Consider the following 25,473-nt stretch of genomic DNA (forward strand, 5'->3'; position numbering starts at 1 on the left):
CTCTTCACATATCCTGAATGAACTGCTTCTGAAAAGATCCCAGTGACAACTGCATGTGACAAATGACCCCCGTCTACATGCATCCAGACCAGCTGGATTATTCCATATCTTATCTTTTTTCTCCAAGAATGAAACAAGTACTTGGCCAAAGTATTATTTTTTATTTTTTTGTAAAGTTGATCTCTGCAGAGAAAGCATCTTTATTTTTCCTTTAACTTGTGCGTTTGTGCATGTGTGACGGGTTATTTCGAAAGGAATATTTTCATACTTTCATATTTCAACCTGTGTTAATAAGCTTTGCATCTTTATGAAATGAGTCTGTTTTACAATAAATTAATAATTTTGTTTATTATTAAAGAAATTTGGTTAGTGGATTTTTATTCAGAAACTGAAATAGATGAAGTATATAATTGGCTGTATCGGTAACTGGGTAAAACATTTAAATATATGTTGTGACCTGTGGAGAAGTGGAACTAGAGAAAGAAAGTGCACTCCTCCATCCTCGGTCATAACACCAACCAGTGGAGAGTTTTGCCCCTGATTCCCACTAACTTCAATTTGCCTCGGGCTCTTTGATGTCACACTCGGTCAAATGCTGCCTCGATATCAAGATCAATCACTTTCACCTCACCTGGTCATATGGTTCAGATTCCGAGAACATCGGAGGGTAATCAAAGCCCAACAATTTACACTTGCTTTCGGCCATTTCTGATAATTGCTGCTAGAATTTTTTTGTCTGTTACTTTTTTCTGGAATATCACCTGACAATGCAGAGCATGTGCAGATCGATCACTGACGTCATCACTGTGTCTGAACATTTGCCAGCATGGGTCCATGCATGCGCATGTCAATGTCACCACGTAATGACATCACACGTAACAATGTCCGAGTGTTGCTTCACCTCTCAATGGCTGTGATCGCAATCTCCACCCCTCCAACAGTACCCCACTCCCTCCCCCAATCGGCGCTCAGTCACCTCTTTTCTTCCCCGCTCCCTCCTGCTGTTCTCACCTGCATCCGCCTGCTCGCCGCTCCCTACTCTATGCGGCTCCATCCCGCCTCACCGCTAGCACCTCACTGGCTCCCCCGCCCGCCCACCACCCCTGCTGCTTCTCTGGGTGGCGAGGCAGGGTGTAAGCATTGGAAAGGAACAGCGAGCAGACGGATGCGGAAGAGAATGGTGAAATGGAGTGACGAGCAGTTGGGAGCGGTGGGAAGGTGGGTGTGGGAGGGAGTGGGTAAGAGACGTGTGATTGCACGAGGGAGTGGTGTATTGTTGGGGGGGAGACAGTGATCATTGGGGGGGTGAGGGGGTTTGGGTTTGATTTTTTTTGTGTTAAATTGAGCAGCACCATTTTTATTACTGGCAGCTTCCTGAGACGTTGCAGACAGTGATGTTTCTGTCCATGAGGTTGCATTTGCACGTGTGCCCATACTGCGCCACCTAGTGGTTGCATTGTCAGCAAAAGCAGCCTTGGACTCGAGGCCTGCTACCTGAACCTGAAGAGTCCCGAGGACATGTGTTGGGTTCGGGTCGGGTCGGGCTTGGGTTGAACCGAGTCAGAGTCAGGCCAGACACGGCAAGTGCTCTGTTGGTAAGTATTGAAATTAAAAAAACTTACCTGAGCTGGGAGCCCAGAACAAAACTGAGTCTGCGCAGTGAGCGAGTGACGTCTCTAGATGTCATCACTCACACGCTGCAGCTTCCTGGAGGTTCCGAATCAGAAGGTAAGTCAAGGGATGGTCGGGTTGGGCTCAGGGCAAAATTGAAGGGCGTCGGCCCGGGTCGGACTCTGGTCCGCTGTGATTCTGTTGGGTTCGGACCAGTTTGGATGATGTCATAGTAAGTCATATATCCAAATTTGCTGATGATACAAAGTTAGGCGGCATTGTAGACAGTCTAGATGATAGCATAAAGTTACAAGGAGATATTGACAGACTAGGTGAGTGGGAAAAACTGTGGCGGATGGATTTCAATGTGGGCAAGTGTGAGATGATCCATTTTGGACCAAAAAAGGATAGAGCAGGGTACTTTCTAAATGGGAAGAGGTTAAGTACAGTGGATGTCCAAAGAGACTTGGGGGTTCAGGTGCATAGATCTTTAAAATGCCACGAGCAAGTGCAGAAAATAATCAAAAAGGCTAATGGAATGCTAGCCTTTATATCTAGAGGATTGGAGTATAAAGACAGAGAGGTTATGCTGCAGCTGTACAAAACCCTGGTTAGACTGCACTTGGAGTACTGTGAGCAGCTCTGGGCACCACACCTTAGGAAGGATATATTGGCCTTGGAGGGAGTGCAACGTAGGTTTACAAGAATGATACCTGGACTACAGGGGTTAAGTTACGAGGAGAGATTCCACAAATTAGGCCTGTTTTCGCGAGAATTTCGAAGGTTAAGGGGTGATCTGATTGTAGTCTTCCAGATACTAACAGGAAAAGACAGGCGAGATAAAGATAAACTAATTCCACTGGTTGGAGTTTCTAAAACTAGGGGACATAGTCTAAAAATTAGAACCAGACCATTCAGTAGAGATGTTCGGAAGCACTTCTTCACACAAAGGGTGGTAGAGGTTTGGAACTCTCTCCCACAAACAGCAGTTGAAGCTAAAACAGTTGTTAATTTTAAATCTGAGATAGATTTTGTTAAGCAAAGATAATTAGGGATATGGGCCAAAGGCAGGTATATGGAGTTAGGCCGCAGATCAGCCATGATCTCATTGAATGGTGGGACAGGCTCGAGGGGCTGAATGGCCTACTCCTGTTCCTTCCTACCTGCCTATGTTCCTATCGCTTCTTTTTCCGACCTAAGCAGGCCTTTACCTTGGACTGTCACCTTGAGGCGACCATTCTCTGTTACCATATTCTACTCTGGAAATACAGTTGGTGAAGAATATTACTGGAGCTAATCTTTACTCAGTTTTACATTAATTTACAGAGTAAAGCATTACAAGCATAAACCTCCTCACTCAACCACACCACAGTATCAAGAGGTGCCTCCTTATATGTGCTCAAGTGAAACCCCAGTCAATGCCCACTACCTGCACACAATTAAACATAATTAATATACAATTAGCACTTACCCCAGTCTCTGTATTTTACAGTCTGGATTCCTCAGAGCTGCAGACAGTAGTTTCACGACTGAATCTCCCAGTTTATTACCACCCAAGTCCAGGTCCGTCAATGACCGGTTTGTACTGAGAGCGGAGGCGAGATCTTTGAAACAAGAAGCTGAGAGTGTGTTATGAGAAAGCCTGGGATCAGAGAGGGAGAGAAATACCAGGAACCACAGTAAATTCCAGAGTTTATTAACAATGCCATTACTGATACGAATGTTTATTGATGACACTATTATTGATACGAATAGTTACGTGCAATGTTAGACATCCAGTTATTATAGACACAATCTCTCACAATCTGGTACTTACCACAGTCTTTGTATTTTACAATCCGGGTTCCTCAGAGCCTCAGACAGTAGTTTCACTCCTGAATCTCCCAGATTATTATCATTCAGGTTCAGATCCGTCAGTGACTGGTTTGTATTGAGAATGGAGGTGAGATTTTCCATACAAGAAGCTGTGAGTGCATTATGAGAAAGCCTGGGATCAGACAGAGAGACAAAGAACAGGAATGACAGTAAATTCCCAGTGTTTATTCAGAACCTCATTCCATGACAATACGAAAGGCACAATTCAGCTTAGCGGCGCCTCCTCAGACTCCTTTCCTATCCTGAGCGGTGTGAAACAGGGCTGTGTTCTCGCACCCACACTGTTTGGGATTTTCTTCTCCCTGCTGCTCTCACATGCATTCAAGTCTTCAGAAGAAGGAATTTTCCTCCACACAAGGTCAGGTGGCAGGTTGTTCAACCTTGCCCATCCAAGAGCGAAGACCAAAGTACGGAAAGTCCTCATCAGGGAACTCCTCTTTGCTGATGATGCTGCATTAACATCCCACACTGAAGAGTGTCTGCAGAGTCTCATCGACAGGATTGCGGCTGCCTGCAATGAATTTGGCCTAACCATCAGCCTCAAGAAAACAAACATCATGGGACAGGACGTCAGAAATGCTCCATCTATCAATATCGGTGACCATGCTCTGGAGCCCTTTCCTATCCTGAGTGGTGTGAAACAGGGCTGTGTTCTCGCACCCACACTTTTTGGGATTTTCTTCTCCCTGCTGCTTTCACATGCGTTCAAATCCTCTGAAGAAGGAATTTTCCTCCACACAAGATCAGGGGGCAGGTTGTTCAACCTTGCCCGTCTAAGAGCGAAGTCCAAAGTACGGAAAGTCCTCATCAGAGAACTCCTCTTTGCTGACGATGCTGCTTTAACATCTCACACTGAAGAATGCCTGCAGAGTCTCATCGACAGGTTTGCGTCTGCCTGCAATGAATTTGGCCTAACCATCAGCCTCAAGAAAACGAACATCATGGGGCAGGATGTCAGAAATGCTCCATCCATCAATATTGGCGACCACGCTCTGGAAGTGGTTCAAGAGTTCACCTACCTAGGCTCAACTATCACCAGTAACCTGTCTCTAGATGCAGAAATCAACAAGCGCATGGGTAAGGCTTCCACTGCTATGTCCAGACTGGCCAAGAGAGTGTGGGAAAATGGCGCACTGACACGGAACACAAAAGTCCGAGTGTATCAGGCCTGTGTCCTCAGTACCTTGCTCTACGGCAGCGAGGCCTGGACAACGTATGCCAGCCAAGAGCGACGTCTCAATTCATTCCATCTTCGCTGCCTTCGGAGAATACTTGGCATCAGGTGGCAGGACTATATCTCCAACACAGAAGTCCTTGAAGCGGCCAACACCCCCAGCTTATACACACTACTGAGTCAGCGGCGCTTGAGATGGCTTGGCCATGTGAGCCGCATGGAAGATGGCAGGATCCCCAAAGACACATTGTACAGCGAGCTCGCCACTGATATCAGACCCACCGGCCGTCCATGTCTCCGTTATAAAGACGTCTGCAAACGCGACATGAAATCGTGTGACATTGATCACAAGTCGTGGGAGTCAGTTGCCAGCATTCGCCAGAGCTGGCGGGCAGCCATAAAGACAGGGCTAAATTGTGGCGAGTCGAAGAGACTTAGTAGTTGGCAGGAAAAAAGACAGAGGCGCAAGGGGAGAGCCAACTGTGCAACAGCCCCAACAAACAAATTTCTCTGCAGCACCTGTGGAAGAGCCTGTCACTCCAGAATTGGCCTTTATAGCCACTCCAGGCGCTGCTTCACAAACCACTGACCACCTCCAGGCGCGTATCCATTGTCTCTCGAGATAAGGAGGCCCAAAAGAAAGAAGCTCTGGAGGTGGTTCAAGAGTTCACCTACCTAGGCTCAACTATTACCAGTAACCTGTCTCCCGATGCAGAATTAAACAAGTGCATGAGAAAGGCTTCCACTGCTATGTTCAGACTGGTCAAGAGAGTGTGGGAAAATGGCGCACTGACATGGAACACAAAAGTCCGAGTGTATCAAGCCTGTGTCCTCAGTACCTTGCTCTATGGCAGCGAGGCCTGGACAACGTATGTCAGCCAAGAGCGACGTCCCAATTCATTCCATCTTCGCTGCCTCCGGAGAATCCTTGGCATCAGGTAGCAGGACCGTATCTCCATCACAGAAGTCCACGAGGCAGCCAACATCCCCAGCATATACACCCTACTGAGACAGTGGCACTTGCGATGGCTTGGCCATGTGAGCCGCATGGAAGATGGCAGGATCCCCAAGGACACATTGTACAGCGAGCTCGCCACGGGTATCAGACCCACCGGCCATCCATGTCTCCGCTTTAAAGACGTCTGCAAGCGCAACATGAAGTCCTGTGATACTGATCAGAAGTCGTGGGAGTCAGTTGCCAGTGATCACCAGAGCTGGCGGGCAGCCATAAAGGCGGGGCTAAAGTGTGGTGAGTCGAAGAGACTTAGCAGTTGGCAGGAAAAAAGACAGAAGCACAAGAGGAGAGCCAACTGTGTAACAGCCCCGACAACCAATTTTATCTGTAGCACCTGTGGAAGAGTCTGTCACTCCAGTATTGGCCTTAAGAGCCACTCCAGGCGCTGCTTCACAAACCACTGACCACCTCCAGGCGTTTACCCATTGTCTCTCGAGACAAGGAGGCCAAAGAAGAAGATGATGACTCAGAACGCCATTACTGATACTCATAATGTTTATTGATACTAACAATAATGTGCAGTGTTAGACATCTAATTATTAGAGACACAATTTCTCACAGTCTGGTACTTACCACAGTCTCTGTATTTTACAGTCCGGGTTCCTCAGAGCTGCACACAGTAATTTCACTACTGAATCTCCCAGATTATTACCACTCAGGTTCAGATCTGTCAGTGACCGGTTTCTATTGAGAATGGAGGCGAGATCTTCGATACAAGAAGCTGTGAGTGCGTTATGAGAAAGCCTGAAATCAGAGAGAGAGAGAGAAAGAACAGGAATCAGAGTAAATCCCCAGAGTTTATTGATAACACCATTACTGATACTAATAATAATGTTTATTGATAACACTATCATTGATACTAATAATAATGTCCAGTGTTAGACATCCAGTTATTATAAACACAATCTCTCACAGTCTGGTACTTACTCCAGTGTCTGTATTTTACAGTCCGGGTCAATGTCCACCATCTGCACACAATTAAACATAATTAATATAAAATTAGCATTTACCACAGTTTCTGTATTTTACTGTCTGGGTTCCTCAGAGCTGCAGACAGTAGTTTCACTCCTGAATCTCCCAGTTTATTCAGAGCCAGGTTCAGAACCGTCAGTGATCGGTTTGTACTGAGAATGGTGGCAAGATCCTCGACACTAGAATCTGTGAGATTGTTTCCTCCCAGCCTGGGATCAAAGATGGAGAAATAACAGGAATCAGAGTAAATCCCCAGTGTTTATTGGTAACACCATTCCTGATATTAATAATGTACAGTGCTTAGCAATAACACGATAGCTGTTACTAATAATGCACAGTGCTTAGTAACAACACTATTACTGATACTGATAATAATGCACAGTGTTTATTAATGACACCATTACTGATATTAACAGTAACGTACATTGTCAGATACCCAGTTATTATAAACACAATCACACACAGTCTGGTACTTACCCCAGTTTCTGTATTTTACAGTCCGGGTTCCTCAAAGCCACAGACAGTAGTTTCACTCCTGAATCTCCCAATTTATTGAAATCCAGTCTAAACGCAAACAGACAGAGAGTGAGAAACAAATTGAATCAAACCCTGGACCTGATACAATTCACTTTCTGTTCAATGCTACAGGAAACACTGAAAAAGACTTGAGGAAATTAACAACCAGATTTTCCTGTCACTCACAATGAATCTCACACTGTAGAACTCCTCATATATTCAGGAGCTGTCAATAAACATCAAAGAGGGAAGTAACAGGACAGAAGGTAGGTGATTGGTTGGTGAATATTACAGTGTGTTTTTGTCTCTCCAAGTGACAGCATTTGAATAAAACATTGTTTGGGGAAATAAATCGATTACTTTATTAAATTAATCAGATAAATCAATTAATGAATACATTTATTATGAATTGTTTTTAAAGACCTAATTACATTTATTCAGGTTATCAATAAGCAAATTAATTATAAAAGACTAGAGATGACAGGGCAGGCTACGTGTTGGGACTGTAGGAAGTGGGAGTTTGTGGATAGTGAGACTGTCCCACATTCCCACACCAGCAGGAAATGTCTCCATCTTCAGTCATTCCAGCTCAGAGTCAATGGGCTAGAATGTGAGTTAGAGACATTCCCAAACATAAGGGAGGGGGAGGAATTTCTTCACAGTTTTATCCAGAATACAGTCACAGCTCAGAGAAAATCACAGGTTCAAGAAGAGGGTGTAACCATTAGGGAGCAGCATGGTGAGGACTGAGGAGAGGTTGAGAAGGAGGTTCCTCAAACACAGGTCCTGTCCAAAAGGTACAATGTACTTGTTACCTGTGAGGACAAGGAGAAAGACTGTGGGGAGGACAGTCACAATGTAGACCAAGGTACTGTGGCTCAGAAGACTGTCCAAGGGGGAAAGAGCAGAATAGAATGTGGTAGTGATAAGGGTTTCTCTAATTAGAGGGATGGATAGTGTCCTCTGCAGCCATGAATGAGAATCCTGTCGGGTGCGTTGTCTACAAGGTGCCAGGGTAAGGGATATCTTATGGTGGCAGGAGAGCAATTACGCGAGTTAAAGTGTGGCTAAAGAGCTGGTGTGGGAAAGAGGGGTTCATTTAAATGAAACACTGGCAAAGAAAGGAGTTATAGCAAGTTTACAGATTCCACCTGAACTGGGATGGGACCTGTGTCCTAGTAGAAATGGTAAATAGGGAGGTGGTAAAGGTTTTAAACCCATAAGACGGGGGCAGGAGGGGGAGTGGCGGGGAGATGGGGAGGGATGAACAGAAGATGAAATGAGGCTGAATATAAACAAATCAGGAAAGCGGAGCATTGGAAAGAAAACAAAAATAAGTGAGGACTTCGATGGAAAGGCGGTAAATAGAATTATGGAGCATGACTGTAAAAAGCTGGTAAAAAATTAAGTAAAATGAACTGCTCTTACAAATGAGTTAAACTTTTCATATAGAAATACACACAGTGTCTGTAATAAAACAGGGGAATTGGAGGCAATACTACATTGCGAGGAATCATATTAGGGATTACTGAGACATAGCTATGGAAAAATCTGGACTGAGCATTAAACATTTCAGGATATAAACTACTTAGAAACGATAGAGGGGAAATTGGGGAGGTGGAGTAGCTGTACTTAATACTAAAAACAATGGCAGTAGCAAAAAGTGACACGGCCATCAGCAAGACAGAAATAGAATCCACATGGATAAAGATAAAAGATAATAAAGGATCAACCACATTAACAGGGATTGTCTACGGACCACCTAATAGTGGAAGGAAGGTGAGGGAGAAGTATACAAAGAAATTAGGGAAATGAATACAAAACATGGAATAATAATCATGGGGAATTTCAACTAACATGAGATTAATTGGCCAGAAGAGACATGTAAAGGAAATAAGGGAATGGAGTTCCTACAATGTGTACAAGACTCCTTTCTAACCCAATATGTAAGAAGCTCAAAAAGGGAGGATTCCCTACTGGATCTAGTAATGGGGAATGAGCCAGAGTAGATAAAAGTAAAAGTAGGGGAACATCGAGACAATAGTGAACATTAATATTATATACTTTAAGATAATAATTGGGAAGGAGGTAAGTATGACGAAGACCAGGGAATAGATTGGAGAAAAGTGGAATTTGAGGGGCTGAGAATAGAGCCGAGGAAAATAAAACTGACAACAATATTGTCAAACAGTGATGTCGAACAGCAATGGGAAACTTTTAAAACCATGTTTGACATAGTCCAGGAAAAATATATTCTGCTAAAAAGACAAGAACAAGTGAAACACTAATGAGTTACCATGGATGAATAAAGACATCAGGTAAAGAAAAATGAGGTCTTGGAAAAAGACAGACACTAAGTACATGAGCAGCAGGGGAGAGCACGACAAAGAGATTAGAAATTATTAAAAAAGGACAAAAAGGTGCAATTACATTATCAAGGAACAAATAGTAAAACATTTTATAGGCACATAAATAAAAAAAGGAAAATCATGATGGAAATAGGGCCAATTATTGATGGTCAGGATTATATCACAACAGACGACAGAAAAATGGCAGAAATATTAAATAATGACCTTGCTTCAATATTTACCAGGAAAACAGGATAGGTGGACAGATTAGAAATCAGATAACAGCACTGAAAATAAAAAAAGGTGAAGTTTTAAATAAACTAATCAAACTCAGAGGATAAAAACCCCTGGTCCAAATGGATTACATCCACACATTTTAAAAGAATCTCGGGAAGAGATAGCAGAGACATTACTACACATTTTTAATAATTCTTTAGAGAAAGGTGTAGTGTCAGAAGACTGGCCGATAGCTAACATTATACCGATATTTAAGAAAGGAGATAGAACATGTACAGGGAACTATAGACCAGTTGGCTTAACATCAGTGGTAAAAAATAATGGAATCTCTACTAAAGGTGGGAATAGAAGAATATCTCGAAAACAAAGATATAATAATGAATAGTCAGCATGGATTTAAAGAGAAAGTCTTGCTTAACCAACCTTGTTGAATTTTTTGAAGAGGTGACAGAGAAAGTAGACAATGCTAATGCAGTGGATGCAATTTATCCAGATTTTCAAAAGGTCTTTGATAAGGTATCACATAACAGACTAATGAATAAGGTCAGAGATTGCAGGATCAGGGAACAAGCAGAATGGACAGCCAGCTGGCTTCAAAACAGAAAGCAGAGAATAGGGATAAAGAGTAGTTACTCAGAATGGCAGAAGGTGAAAAGTGATGTTCCACAAGGATCAGTGCTGGGATCACTGTTTTCACAATTTATATTAATAATTTAGACTTTGGAATCAAAAACACAATTTCTAAATCTTCAGATGGCACCAAACCTGGGGTTGGGGGGATAGTTAATCTGAGGAGGATAGCAACAAATTACATGAAGATATTCACAAACTTGCAGAATGGACATGTAATTGACAAATTAATAGCAACATAGATAAATGTGAGGTATTACATTTTAGAAAGAAAAGTAAAGAGGTGACATATTACTTACAAAACAAGAATCTAAATGGGGCAGAGGAGGTAAGGGATCTGGGAGTACAAATACACAAATCACTAAAAGTAATTACACAGGTTAACAGTAAACCAAGCACTAAGGTTTATTCCTAGGGGGTAGAGTTGAAAAGTATAGAAGTTATGCTAAACTTACGTCAAACCCTGGTTGGACCACACCTGGAATACTGCATACAATTCTGTTCACCATATTATAAAAAAGATATGGAGGCACTGGAGAGGGTGAAAAATATTTACAAGGATGATACCAGCAATGTCGGGAATACCTATCAGGAGGGAATAAACAGGCTGGTCTCTATTTTCTGAACAAAGAGCAGGCTGAGGGGTGACCTAATAGAGGTGTTTAAAAGTATGAAAGGTTTCAATAGAGGAGACACAGAGAGAATGTTTCCACTTGTGGGGAAGAGCAAAACTAGAGGCCATCAATGTAAGATAGTCACCCACAAATCAAACAGTGAATTCAGATTGGTCAGTCCTGTGTGATGTGTTACCTCCCTGGTGCTGGGGTAAAGGACATCACGGAGAACATTCTTAGGGGGGGGAAGGTGGGGTGAGCCAAAAGTTGTGTACACATTGGTACCAACGACATAGAGAGGGCAGGTATTGAGGTCCTACAGTCTGATTTTCAGGAGCGAGGGAGGAAGTTAAAAAGTAGGACCTCAAAGGTAGGAATCTCTGGATTACTCCCAATGCCACGCAGCAGTGAGAGTAGAAATAGGATGATAGGGAGGATCAATGTGTGGCTCGAGACATGATGCAAGAGGAAGGGTTTCAGATTGTTGAGATATTGGGATCTGGGGTAGGAGACACCTATTAAAAAGCGACGGGTTGCACCTCAGCAGGACTGGGACCAATGTCCTTGCGGGGAGGTTCACTAGTGTAGTTGGAGAGGCTTTAAATTAAATTGGTAGGGGCACAGGCAACACCAAATAAAGTAGAAAAGAGCAGAATAAGGTGCTTAAAGTAGTGAGAGTGTTGGAGAATACAAGAGAAGGAAGGAGTACCATATTAAATAGAAGCTGACTAAGGACTACAGGGAATAGATGTTCAGAATGCTTGTTTAGAAATGTAAAGTGTGGATGAACTACAAGCACTGACACCTATGTGGGAATATAATGCAGTGGAAATAACAGAAACGTGGCTTAAAAATGGTGAGGACGGGGCACTTAATATTCACAGATACAAAGTGTTCAGAAAAGATAGTGAAGGAGAAAAGGGAGGTGTGTGGCAGTACTGATTAGGGAAGACATTGTAGTGTTGGAAAGAGAGGATGATCTTCAGGGCGAAAGGATAGAATACATTTGGTTAGAGTTCAGAAAAAAAAGGATGTGATCACATGACTGGGGGTAATCTACAAACCTCGGAACAGTGAAAGAGAGAAATAAAGGAGCAAATCTGCAGGGAAATCACAGAGATGTGCGAGAACTATAGAGTGGTGGTATTGGGGGAACTTTAGTTACTCAAATATCGATTGGGATAATGTTAGAGTAAAGGGAAAGGAGGGGTTAGGAATTTCTGAAATATTTTCAGGCGAAGGAAGGAGGCATTGGTGGATCTGGTGCTGAGGAATGAGGTGGACCAACTATCTGTGGAACAGCACTTGGGGAAGAGTGATCATTGTATCATAGGTTTTAGATTAGACATGGAGAAGAGAAAGGAACAATCGATCCACCATTGGTGACCTTCAGTTTTCTAGGCCCCAAGCTCTGGAATACCCTCCCCAGACCACTTTCCTCCAAAAAGACACTCCTTAAAACCTACTTTAGACCAAGCTTTTGGTCACCTGATCTAATATCTCAATATAAAGAAAAAGAAAGACTTGCATTTCTATAGCGCTTTTCACAACCACCGAACGTCTCAAAACACTTTACAGCCAATGAAGTATTTTTGAAGTGTATTCACTGTTGTAATGTAGGAAGTGTGACAGCTAATTTACACACAGCAAACTCCCACAAACAGCAATGTGATCATGAGCAGACAATCTGTTTTTGTGATATTGATTGAGGGCCAGGATTGGCCAGGACACCAGGGAAAATCCCCCTGCTCTTCTTCAAAATAGTGCCATAGAATCTTTTACATTCACCAAAGCTGGTAGATGGGATCTCAGTTTAACATCTCATGTGAAAGACAGTACCTCCGACAGGGCAGTGTTCCCTCAGTACTGCATTGCAGTGTCAGTCTTGATTTTTGTGTTCAAGTCCTGGAGTGGGATTTGAATCCAGAATCCTGTGATTCAGAGGCAAGAGTAAGACCAACTGAACCACAGCTGACACATGTATGTGGTTCACTGTCATACTTTCTTTTAGAATATTTCAATGAAGTGCGTTGGGTCATTTTATTACATTAAATGTGCGATTTTAATATCAGCTGTTGTTATTGTCTGCTCTTAACTAAATGTATGGTTGCTAAGTTTACTGATGACACAAAGATTGGTAGGTGAGTAAGTTGTGAAGAAGACATAAAGAGTCTACAAAGAAATACAGATAGGTTAAGTGAGTGAGCAAAAATTTGGCAGATGGGAGTATAATGTGGGAAAATGTGGACTTGTCCACTTTGGCAGGAAGAATTGAAAAGCAGTATATTATTTAAATGGAGAGATTCGAGAACTCTGCAGTACAGAGGGATCTGGGTGTCCTGGTACATGATTCATAAAGTTAGTCTGCAGGTACAGTGAGTGATTAGGAAGGAAATGGAATGTTGTTGTTTAATGCAAGGGGAATAGAAGATAAAAGTAGGGAAGCTTAGCTATAGTTGCACAGGGCGTTGGTGAGACCACATCTGAAGTACTGCATTCAGTTTTGTCCCCTTACTTAAGAAAGGATACTATTGCATTAGAAACAGTTCAGAGAAGGTTCACTCGACTGATTCCTGGGATGAGGGGGTTATTATATGAGGAAAGGTTGGACGGGTTGGGTCTGTATTCATTGGAGTTTAGAGGAATGAGAGGTGATCTTATTGAAACATATAAGATCCTGAGGGGACTTGACAGGTGGATGCTGAAAAGATGCGTCCCCTTGTGGGAGAGACTAAAATTAGGGAACATAGTTTAAAAATAAAGGATCTGCCATTTTAGACAGAGATGATGAGAAATACTTCTCTCATAGGTTTGTTAGTCTGTGGAATTCTGCAGTGGAGGCAGGGTCATTGAATATTTTTAAGGCTGAGTTTGACAGATTCTTGATTAACAGGAGTGTCAAAGGTTATAGCAGCTAGACAGGAAAGAGAGTTGGGGCCGCAATCAGATCAGTCATGATCTGCTCAAATGTTGGAACAGGTTCGATGGGCCGAATGGCCGACTCCACCTACTAAGGTGTATGCTTGTATCTCATATGGTCCTCCTTCCTTCTCCAGTACTATCCAATATACTCACTCCTTTATGTACCTTATTCCTCTATTCTACTTCTATAAGCTGGTGACTATCCCTCTGACACTTTAATTTAAACCCTCCACAACCGCACTAGTGAACATCCCCACATGGCCATTGGTCCCAGTCCTGTTGGGGTGGAACCTGTCCCTTTTGAATAGATGCCTTTAGCCCCAGAACTGGTCCCAATGCTCCAAGAATCTGAAGCCCTCCCTCCTGCACCATGCTTCAAGCCACATATTGATGCTCCCTATCTTCTGATTTCTACTCTCACTGGCGTGTGACACTGGGACTAATTCCAGAGATTATTACCTTCGAGGTCCGACTTTTTAACTTTCTCCCGAGCTCCTGAAAATCTGACTGTGGGATCTCAATACCTGCCCTCTCTATTTCGTTGGTACTGATGTGTTCCACAACTTCTGGATCACTTCCTTCCCCCTGCAAACTATTCTGCACTCTCTCCTTTACCCCGGCATGAAAGAGGCAACACACCATGTGGGACTCACAATGAGGGTTACAGAAATGCCTGACTATGGAATCTCCTATAACCACTGCATTCGTACACTTTGCTGTTCCCCCTGTGCAGTCTCTTGCTCATTGGTGCCACGGTCTGGACTGCTCTCCAATGTGTTGTCATTCTCAGCAGTCTTGTGGGGAACCTGGAACTTGGGGGCACAGTTTCAAAACTAAGGGGCCTCCCATTTAAGACGGAGATGAGGAGGAACTTCTTCTCCGAGGGTTGTTAGTGTTTGGAATTCTCTTCCCCAGAGAGCAGTGCAGGCTGGATCATTGAATATATTCAAGGCTGAGTTAGACAGGTTTTTGATTGACAAGGGAGTCAAGGTTTATTGGGTGCTGGCAGGAATGCGGAATTAAGGCCACAATTAGATCAGTCATGATCTTATTGAATGGCAGAACAGACTCGAGGGGCTGAATGGCCTACTCCTGTTCGTATTTCTAATGTTCTTCTGAGGATGATACCAATCGCCTGCATCAGGACATAGATAGGTTATCAGAATGAGCAGACAAATAGCAGATGGAATGTCATACAGAGAAGTGTGAGGTGATGCATTTGGCAGAAGGGATAGGGAGAGGCAATACAGACTTAATGGCACAGCTCACGAGTGTGCAGGAACGGAGGGACCTGGGGGTTCATGTGCATGGGTCTTTGAACAAGGTAGGACATATTGGGAGAGTAGTTAGCAAAGTCTGTGGGATCTTGGGCTTCATAAATAGAAGTATTGAGTACAAAAGCAGGGAAGTTATGTAGAATCTTTATAAAGCACTGATTAGGCCACAATTGGAATATTACATCCAGATTTGGTCACCACACATTAGGAAGGATGTGAGGGTCCCTGAGAGAGTGCAGTAGAGATTTAACAGAACAGTTCCAGGCATGGGGGATTTAGTGACAAGGTTAGATTGGAAAATCTGGGGTTGTTCTCCTGACATATGAAGTATGAGCAGGAGTAGGCCACTCGGCCCCTCGAGTCTGCTCCACCATTCAACATGATCATGGCTGATCTCCTGCCTAACACACAATAACCTTTCCCCCCCTTACGTATCAAGAATCTATCTACCTCCACCTTAAAAATATTCAAAGACTCTGCTTTCACCGCCTTTTGAGGAAGAAAGTTCCAAAGACTCACAACCCTCAGAGAAACAATTTCTCCTCATCCCTGTCTTAAATGGGTCACCTCTTATTTTTAAACAGTGACCCCTGGTTCTAGATTCTCCCACAAGAGGAAACATCCTTTCTACATTCACCTTGTCAAGACCCACCAGAATCTTCTATGTTTCAATCAAGTTGCCGCTTACTCTTCTAAACTTCAGCAGATACAAGACTAGCCTGTCAAACCTTTCCTCATAGGACAACCCACCCATTCCAGATATTAGTCTAGTAAACCTTCTTTGAACTGCTTCCAATGCATTTACATCCTTCCTACTACTTGGTTCTACTTGAGATTGAGTGTCACCCTTCAGTAAAAGCACAGTCGGCAGCTACATGAAGGGAGGTTGTCAATTGAGCCAAAGTAGCTCCCCAGGTGTCTCGGACATGGCTGCAAATGAGATCGAGGTATGTTGGTGTCAAGAGAAGGTGAAAGTAAATGCCCTTTTCATGATTACATACATTCCTGGTCTGGTCCACCAATCACTGCACGAACCTAAGCTGGGAACCACACACCTGAAGGATTTTGGATTTTTCGATGCCAGTTTTAAGGATTAATTACCTGCTAAAAGATCTGAGTTTGTTTCAGGATATTAATTTAACAAAGGAACTGTTAAATGGACTGATCAACAGCATGATGGTAAGGGTGACTGAATTCAAAATGTCTTATTCAGCAGACTGTCGAGAAAGTTCAAGATAAGACAGTTGCAAGGTCTTGAAAATCTGTGAGAAGCTGTTGTAAGCATCAGATGTTGTAGTAACAATCTGTTTGAAACTATGAGAAAGAGGCAGAGTGTGTAGAAAAGTATAATCTGTATTTCTGCCGGCAAGATTATAAAACCAGGATTTTAGCAAGTTCGAGTAGACAGTCCATGAGGAGATCAGGAAAACAATCCAACAGAAAACCACATGGGATGTCGTTGGAGAATTAGGATTGAATTTTATCAGCAGCAAAGAAATCCTGCCGCCAGGACTGAAAGTGGGACCTGACCCCGTGCCGGCGGGCAGTGGGACCTGGCCCCGTGCCGGCGGGCAGTGGGACCTGGCCCCGTGCCGGCGGGCAGCGGGACCTGACCCCGTGCCGGCGGGCAGCGGGACCTGACCCCGTGCCGGCGGGCAGCGGGACCTGACCCCGTGCCGGCGGGCAGCGGGACCTGACCCCGTGCCGGCGGGCAGTGGAACCTAACCCCGTTTTGGCGGGCAGTGGAAACTGACTCCGTGCTGGCGGGCAGTGGGACCTGACCCCGTGCCGGCGGGCAGTGGGACCTGACCCCGTGCCGGCGGGCAGTGGGACCTGACACCGTGCCGGCGGGCAGTGGGACCTGACCCCGTGCCGGCGGGCAGTGGGACCTGATGCTATGCCGGCGGGCAGTGGGACCTGACTCCGTGCCGGCCGGCAGTGGGACCTGACAACCGTGCCGGCCGGCAGTGGGACCTGACAACCGTGCCGGCCGGCAGTGGGACCTGACAACCGTGCCGGCCGGCAGTGGGACCTGACTCCGTGCCGGCCGGCAGTGGGACCTGACTCCGTGCCGGCCGGCAGTGGGACCTGACAACCGTGCCGGCCGGCAGTGGGACCTGACAACCGTGCCGGCCGGCAGTGGGACCTGACAACCGTGCCGGCCGGCAGTGGGACCTGACAACCGTGCCGGCCGGCAGTGGGACCTGACAACCGTGCCGGCCGGCAGTGGGACCTGACAACCGTGCTGGCCAGCAGTGGGACCTGACAACCGTGCCGGCTGGCAGTGGGACCTGATGCTATGCCGACGGACAGTGGGACCTGATCCCGTGCCGGTGGGTGGTGGGACCTGACCCTGTACTGGTGGGTGACGGGGCCTGAACCCGTGGCGGTGGACGGCGGGACCCTGGGGCAGCATTTTAACAGCAGCAGCCAATTCATACTCTGCCCGAGCCAGGCAGGCAGGCCTTGGCAATCGGGAGGAAGGGGAAATTCCTCTTCCTTCGTTGGTGCTGTAGCCACGAGGGTGGCCATTGTGAGCAGGAGGCCTCTTCATGGACCAAGGAACAGCCATAAAGGAGGATTTACCTGGCACCCTCCCCATATCAGCGAGGGTGGGAGGTGCCTCTTCATGAGGCAATTAAGTGCCTCAATTGGCTTCCCGGTGGGTGGCAGTGCCATTGAGGTTCCCATTGCTGGTAAAATGCCGTAGCACCAGGAAGCAGAAGAATTGGCCATTCTGAGTTTCGAGGAGTAGTTCAAATTAAGCTGATGTGTATCTCCGTGTTTTTAAAAATTTTTTGTACTTTAATGTTGATAAAAGTAATCAGTTAATGTCATGACCGTAAAGAGTTAAAACAAAAACATCCCCTGGAAACATTGTTCACACAATCATTTCACATTTTCCCACATTATACTCCATTTTCCAGATCTTTGCCCACTCACATAACCTATCTCCATCCCTTTGTAGCTGCCTTATGTCCACCTCACAACTTACTTTCCTACCTATCTTTATTTCATCGGCAAATTTAATGACCATACGTTCAGTCCCTTCATCCAAGTCATTTATATAAATTGTAAAATGTTGAGACCCTAGAACTGATCCCTGTGACAAACCACTCATTACATTTTGCCGACCAGAAAATGACCTATTTATGCCGACTCTCTGTGTCCCGTTAGCCAGCCAATCTTCTACCCACACCAATGTTACCCTCTACACCATGAGCTTTTATTTTCCACAACAATCTTTGATGTGGTACCTGATTGTTATTATCTCCTTGGAAAAAAGAAGGTTGAGAGGAGATCTGACAGAGGTGTATAAGATTATAACAGGTTTAGATAAGATAAACAAAGAAAATCTGTTACCATTAGCTGAAGGTACAAATTTCAGATTTTGAGTAAGAGATACAGGGGGTTTGTGAGGAAGAACTTTACTTTCCACAGTGAGTAGTAATGACTTGGAACTCACTGCCTATGAGGGTGGAGGAAGTGAAGATGATCAATGATTTCAAAAGGGAATTCGATACGTACTTGAGGGAAATCAACTTGCAGGACAATGGGGATAGAGCAGGGGACTGAGTGAACTACAATACAGAGAGCTGGCATGGACTCAATGGGTCAAATGGCCTCCTTCTGTGACATAAAGACTCTCTAATGAGAATGTGGAACCTGCTACCACAGTAGGTGTTTGTGGTGAATAGTTTATATACATTGAAGGGGAGGCTAGATAATCAGATGAGAGGGAAGGTAATAGAGAGTTATGTTGATAGAATTAGATGAGGAAAGATGGGAGGAGGCTCAAGTGGAGCATAAATGCCTGCATGGACTGGTTGGGCCGAATGGCCTGTTTCTGTGCTGTATATCCTATGTAATACAATACTGTCTGTGTGAAGTCTTTAACTGTCCCTCAGTCTGGTCTCATTGCCTGATGATCAGAATTACCCTCCTGGAGATTAGTGACCAGCCTCGTCATGTTTGGGGAAAATGGTCTCATTTCTGTCACTTCTTAAATCCTGGATTTTATGGGAATGGGGTGATTTCCCCTGAATTAAATGATAAAATGGTGATTTCCTGTACTTTTTACTCTGTACAGTATATCAATCTGTATAATACCTGGGGTGAGTTATATTGTGAAATGGTGCTAACTGCTGCTGTAAAATCCATACCCCCAGGATTTTATTTAACAAGGAGAATTGATTCTGTCCCATTGTAAGTTTTAAATGTGCCTGTGCTCCAATTTTACAGGGGAGGGGAGTCTCTCACTTTATTCCCCATTAAACTGGCGCTGCATTTATTTTGTGTAACTGGTCCGACTGTTTCTGGGCAATTTTCGGAAGTTCCCTCCCAGATTAGGACTTCTCACACAAGGGGACGGATTATTGGAAATTCCCGGGTTCAGGCCCCAGGTTTTTCCCAGGAGCTGCTGCTGTGAGGCTCCACCGCTGACCGGTGTGTGTCTGTACTCCGGGTTTAATACCCCACAACACGTTAGATTGGAGTCTTTTTATGAGCAAGTTTAACCTCCCAAATGTCACTCTTTACTTAATGTTCAGGACTGTGAATAATTCTAAACATTTACAGCTAAAATAATTCCTGTCTTCCCAATACTCCCAATCCAGGAAACGTCTCCCTCGACATACACATCCTGCATGGGATTGGATTAAATATCTAATGTTAATGATTTAAACTCTGGTTTCTGTTCTGTTTCTAGTTAAAATGCTGGATGTGGAAAATATTTGACATTAATTTTCTGTTCTGCTGGTTTATATTTTATATTTACATTCTGCTGTCCAGTCTTATTAATGATGATTTATTGTAATTAAATTATCAGACCCTTTCAGTGACCTGTATTTACTGATTCCATACAGATTGTAAAATCCCTGATGGTTCACAAGGATCCATTTTAGATTTTCCAGTCCTCATGGTAAAACTAAGCAATCCTCTTATTATTTGTCACCGTTGTGTTGAATCTGTTTCTCTCCGGTTTAACTGAACTGTTTCTTTCCCTTCATTACAGAGCAACAACACAATCTGTGACTGTTCTACAATTCACCCAACAGTTAGAGACAAATAAAGAGTAACCTCAACTCCTGGCATTTGTGCAGTACGGGTCCCAGCCGCTGGAGTCCTTCACACTGAATGTAGCAGAACTCTAGATCAAGGTTTTTTATGGTATCACAGAGACCAATAACGTGAGACAGGACCGCACAGTCTGTTGGGGTCAATCGCAAATTCCTAAATGTAAGTGTGTTCACAGATCCCACTGTGTCTTGAACCAGTGCTTTATTCTGAGACTCAAACAGATAGTGCAATGTGTTCAGGAGGTTCCTTTTACCAGTTTCACTCCCTGTGTTTCGAATCTGTCCTTTAACCGTCTCCTTCACCCAGTCAATCACTCGGCAGGTTGTTTGATGAGGAAATGGACCCAGAAACTCCTCCAGGGGTCGAGCTGCCTGTGGGGAGGAGAGACCAGCAACAAAACACAGAAATATCTCAAATCTCCCATCCCTTTTCCTGTGAGCTTCACTGAAGAGATTCTGGATATTCCCGGGAGCTGGAGTCAGAAATTGTGCGAGTGCGGCTACAAACTCTTGGATGGTGACGTTCGGGAATGTGTAAACCACACTCTGGACAGAATTATCTCTCTCCAAAAGTTCCATCAGGAATCCAGACAGGAACTGGGAAGGTTGCAGATTGTACTTTATCAAATCTCCATTTCTAAACACAATCTTCTTCCTGGAGACTCCTGTGAAGGCCATCTCACCGATCTTCAGTAACACATCACGGGGGTTTTCAATCTCTCGACTATGGTTTTTCAGAATGTTGTAAATATAGTAGGAATATAGCTGGGTGATGGTCTTGGGAACTTGCTGCTGTTTCCTGTCTCTTTGTGTAAAGAAGGGACCCAGTGACAGACAGAGGATCCAGCAGTAGGAAGGGTTGTAGCACATGGTGTACAGGATCTCGTTCTCCTCCACGTGTTTGAAAACAGCTGCTGCCACCGTCTGATCTTCAAAAAACTTGTTGAAATATTCCTTCCGTTCATCACCAACAAATCCCAGGATTTCAGCCCAGACACTGATCTCAGCCTTTTCCAATAAATGTAATGCAGTGGGACGACTGGTCACTAACACTGAACATCCTGGGAGCAGCTTGTGTTGTATTAAACTGTACACAATGTCAGACACTTCACACCAGCATTCGGGATCTGTGCACATGTACTGAGGTTCTGTATTTCTCCGATTGTCACCAAAATCGATCCTGTCCTTGAATTCATCCAAACCATCAAATATAAACAGCAATCCCTGGGGATTCTTCCAGAGCTCTCCCAAAATATTCCCAAAGTAGGGATACTGATCCAGTACCAGATTCCTCAGGTTTATTCTGCCATTAATAGTGTTCAAATCCCGGAATTTAAAACTGAAAACAAATTGAAAGTGTGGGTATATTTTCCCAGTGGCCCAGTCATAAACAATCTTTTGTACCATTGTTGTTTTTCCAATCCCCGGGACTCCACTCACTGCTGCTGAATTCCCAGAATTGGATTTCCTCCAGGAAAAAGTGCTCTGGAACAATTGATCAATTTGGATTTTTTCCAGCTTTTTCTGGAGAAGTTTCTCTCTCCACTTTTCATGGTCTCGGCCTCTGACCAGCAGTTCATGTTCTACAAGTGTCCGATCTCGAACAGTAGAAATGACCGTTAGCTCAGCGTATCGATCAACCAGCTGGAAAATCTTAACCTTCTCCTTTATTAGGATAGTGTTCACTCTCAGTGTTTCAGTTTGTACCCGGAGTGTTTCCTTGTGTTTCTGTTGAACATCTTCAATTAGAACAGACAGAAAGTGGTTTTCAATGTTAGCTGCATTGATATAAAAACAACTTCTGAAAACCATTTTACTATTCAATACATGTTGCAAGATTTAATTCACAGCTTCAATAGAGGTGTGTGTATAAATTAAAACTCAGTTGACGAAAACTTCGCCTGAAGGTGAACAATGGTGAAAAGAAGTTTTAAATCCTGATTTGATTCTACCATTTACTGAACATGGAGATGCCTACACAGGTGATATTTTCCCTCTGATGGTTAACATGATCCGGCCTGCCCTGTACGATGAGAAATCTCATTACAAATCCACACGTGATCCTGGTTATACAACAGCAGAGATTCCATTGGATTAAGTTTTAAAACCTTCAGCGATGCTTACCTTCTGCAGAAATGGGAAATTTGACATCGGACACAAGTGGGTTATACTGTGAATTGTCAGTAATCCCACGGTTATTGTATCAGACAATGAGCAGTTTATCTGGCTGGACATTGGCTCCCAGTTTGGCAACGTATCAATTTAAAAATTCTCACTGTTTTCAAATCCCTCCATAGCCTGGACCCTCCCTATCTCTGTAAACACCTCCAGTCTGACAAAACTCTGAGGTCTCTGTGTCCCACCAAGGGTAGAGTAACACAGTTATGTCACTGGACTAGCAAGCCAGAGGCCTGGACCACTGATCCGGAGATATGAGGTTATATACAACCATGACAGCTGGAGAATATAAATTCTGTTCAGTAAATAAATGTGGAATAAAGCTAGTATCAAGAATGTTGTTCATGAAAACTACCAGATTGTCATGAAAATCCACCTGGTTCACTCAGGTCGTTTAGGGAAAGAAATCTGCCGACCTTATCCAGTCTGGTTCTAGGTGACTCCAGACACACAACAATATGGTTGACTGTTAACTGCTGGCTGAAATGGCCGAGCAAGTTACTCAGTTCTATCAAATCAGTATAAAAAAGGTGTAAGCTGTATAAAACCAGACAAACCACTGGCATCGACTGAGGCTCCTGACACCACAATGACACAACCAGCCCAGCCAACCCTGTAAATTCCTCTTCACCAGCATATGGGTTCTTGTGCCAAAACTGGGAGAACTGTCCCAAAGATCAGTCAAGCAACAGCCTGAGATATTCATAATCACAGAATCATAACTTTCAGCCAACTTCCCAAACGACTCGATCACCATCGCTGGTTACGTCCTGTCAGACTGGCAGGCCGTACCCACCTGAAGTGGCAGCACAGTAGTACAGAGTCAGGAGGGAGTGGCCATGACAGTCCCCAAAAATGACTCCAGACCCTATGAAGTTTTATGGCATCAGATCAACTATGGGCAAGGAAGCAATCTGCTGATTATTACCGACTGCCCTCCTACAGCTCACAAATCATTACTCCTCCATATTGAACATCACATGGGAGAAGCACAGAGGGTCGGAAGGGCACAGAATGAATGCTGGGTGGGGGACTTCAATGTCCATCACCAAGACTGTCTCTCTAGCTCCACTACTGACCGAGCGGGCCATGTCCTGAAGGACATAGCTGCCAGACTGAGCCTGCAGCAGGTACAGACAGAACCAACAAGAGGGGAAAATCTACTTGGCCTTCTCCTCACCATTCTACCCATGGCAGATGAACCTGCCCATGATAATATTGGCAACAGTGACCACCACACAGTCCTTTGGAGACCAAGTATTGTCTTCACACTGAGGGCACCTTCCATCATGTTGTGTGGCACAACCATCATGGTAAATAGGATAGATTCAGAACTGAAACAAAAACAAGAAATGCTGGAGTCACTCAGCAGGTCTGGCAGCATCTGTGGAAAGAGAAGCAGAGTTAACGTTTCGGGTCAGTGACCCTTCTTCTTCGGTTCCGAAGAAGAAGGGTCACTGACCCGAAACGTTAACTCTGCTTCTCTTTCCACAGATGCTGCCAGACCTGCTGAGTGACTCCAGCATTTCTTGTTTTTGTTTCAGATTTCCAGCATCTGCAGTATTTTATTTTTATATTACATTCAGAACTGATCTAGTAACTCAGAACTGAGCATCCATGAGACACTACAGGCCATCAGCAGCAGCAGTGGTGTCTTCCACCACAATCTCCAAACTCATATCCTTGTATATCCCTCACTCTATCAAGACCATCAAGCCAGGGTATCAACCCTGATTCAATGAGGAGTGTGCAAGAGCATGCCAAGAGCAGCAGAAGGCATATATAAAAATGGAGTGACAACCTGGTAAGGCTACAACACAGAACTAGATGTATGTTAAACAGAGGGTTGAGGGCACTGCTCTGAAGAACTCCAGCAAAGATGTCCTGGGTCTGAGATAAGTTTTTATTCTTTCACGAGATGACGGTGTTGCTGGTTTGGGACAGCATTTATTGCCCATCCTTAATTGCCCTTGAGAAGGTGGTGATGAGCTGCCTCCTTGAACTACTGCTGTCCATGTGGGTTAGTTACACCCACTGATGCTCAGTCTGGGTTCCATTAGCATCACTTGGCTTCTGACCTCATTACAGTATTGGTCCAAACATGAACAAAAGAGCTGAATTCAAGGGGTGGGGTGAAAGTGACTAAATGACTGCCCTCGATATCAAGGCAGCATTTGACCGAGTATGGCATCAAGGAGCCTTGGCAAAATTGAAGTCAATGGGAATCTTGGGGGGAAACTCTCCACTCGTTGCAGTCATACCGAATACAAAGGAAGATGGTTGGGGTTGTTGGAGGTCAAACATCTAAGCTCCAGGACATCACTGCAGGAGTTCCTCAGGGTAGTGTCCTAGGCCCAATCATCTTCAGCAGCTTCATCAATGATCTTCCCTCTATCATAAGATCAGAAGTGAGGATGTTCATTGATGATTGTAGACTTCAGTACCATTTGCAACTGCTCAGATACTGAGACAGTCCCCATCCACATGGAGCAAGGCCTGGGCAAAATTCAGGCTTGTGCAGGTAAACAGGAAGTAACATTTGTGCCACACTTGTGCCAGGCAATGACCATCTCCAACAAAAGACATTCAAATCATTTGCCCTTGCCATCACTGAGCATCCTCCCACCCTGCCTCACCATCAATATCCTGGGGTTACCATTGACCTGAAACTTAACTGGACCAGCCATACAAATACTGTGGCTACAAGAGCAGGTCAGAGGCTGGAAATTCTGCAGCATGTAAATGCCTCCTGACTCCCCAAAGCCTGTTCACCATCTACAAGGCACAAGTCAGGAGGGTGATGACATAGTCTCCACTTGGCTGGATGAATGCAGCTCCAACAACACTCAAGCACCTCGACACCATCCAAGACAAAGCAGTCCACTTGATCGGCACCCCATTTACTACCATAAACATTCACTCCTCCACCAGCAGCACACAGTGGCAGCAGTATGTACCATATACAAGATGCAGTACAGCAACTTGCCAAGCCTCTGTCAACAGCACCTTCCAAAACCGCAACCTCT

The 25,473-nt window shown here is 44.4% G+C and overlaps 1 protein-coding gene across 9 annotated transcripts in view; it reads right to left on the minus strand.

The window, feature by feature from the left end:
• Positions 1-25,473, minus strand: part of LOC137361316 (NACHT, LRR and PYD domains-containing protein 3-like) — a 95,385-nt gene that overhangs the window by 10,900 nt on the left and 59,012 nt on the right. For 8 of the 9 annotated variants that reach the window (XM_068026212.1, XM_068026206.1, XM_068026207.1 and 5 more), the window contains 6 exons: positions 20,271-22,008; positions 7,125-7,211; positions 6,686-6,856; positions 6,249-6,419; positions 3,428-3,598; positions 3,083-3,253 (listed from right to left, as the gene is read on the minus strand). In XM_068026212.1, the coding sequence (XP_067882313.1) occupies positions 3,083-3,253; positions 3,428-3,598; positions 6,249-6,419; positions 6,686-6,856; positions 7,125-7,211; positions 20,271-22,008 (2,509 nt within the window). The remainder of the gene's footprint in view (positions 1-3,082; positions 3,254-3,427; positions 3,599-6,248; positions 6,420-6,685; positions 6,857-7,124; positions 7,212-20,270; positions 22,009-25,473) is intronic. The other variant, XM_068026214.1, reaches the window with a different exon arrangement.

The sequence above is a fragment of the Heterodontus francisci genome, unplaced genomic scaffold (genome assembly GCF_036365525.1).
Source record: "Heterodontus francisci isolate sHetFra1 unplaced genomic scaffold, sHetFra1.hap1 HAP1_SCAFFOLD_506, whole genome shotgun sequence".
Taxonomy (NCBI): Eukaryota; Metazoa; Chordata; class Chondrichthyes; order Heterodontiformes; family Heterodontidae; genus Heterodontus; species Heterodontus francisci.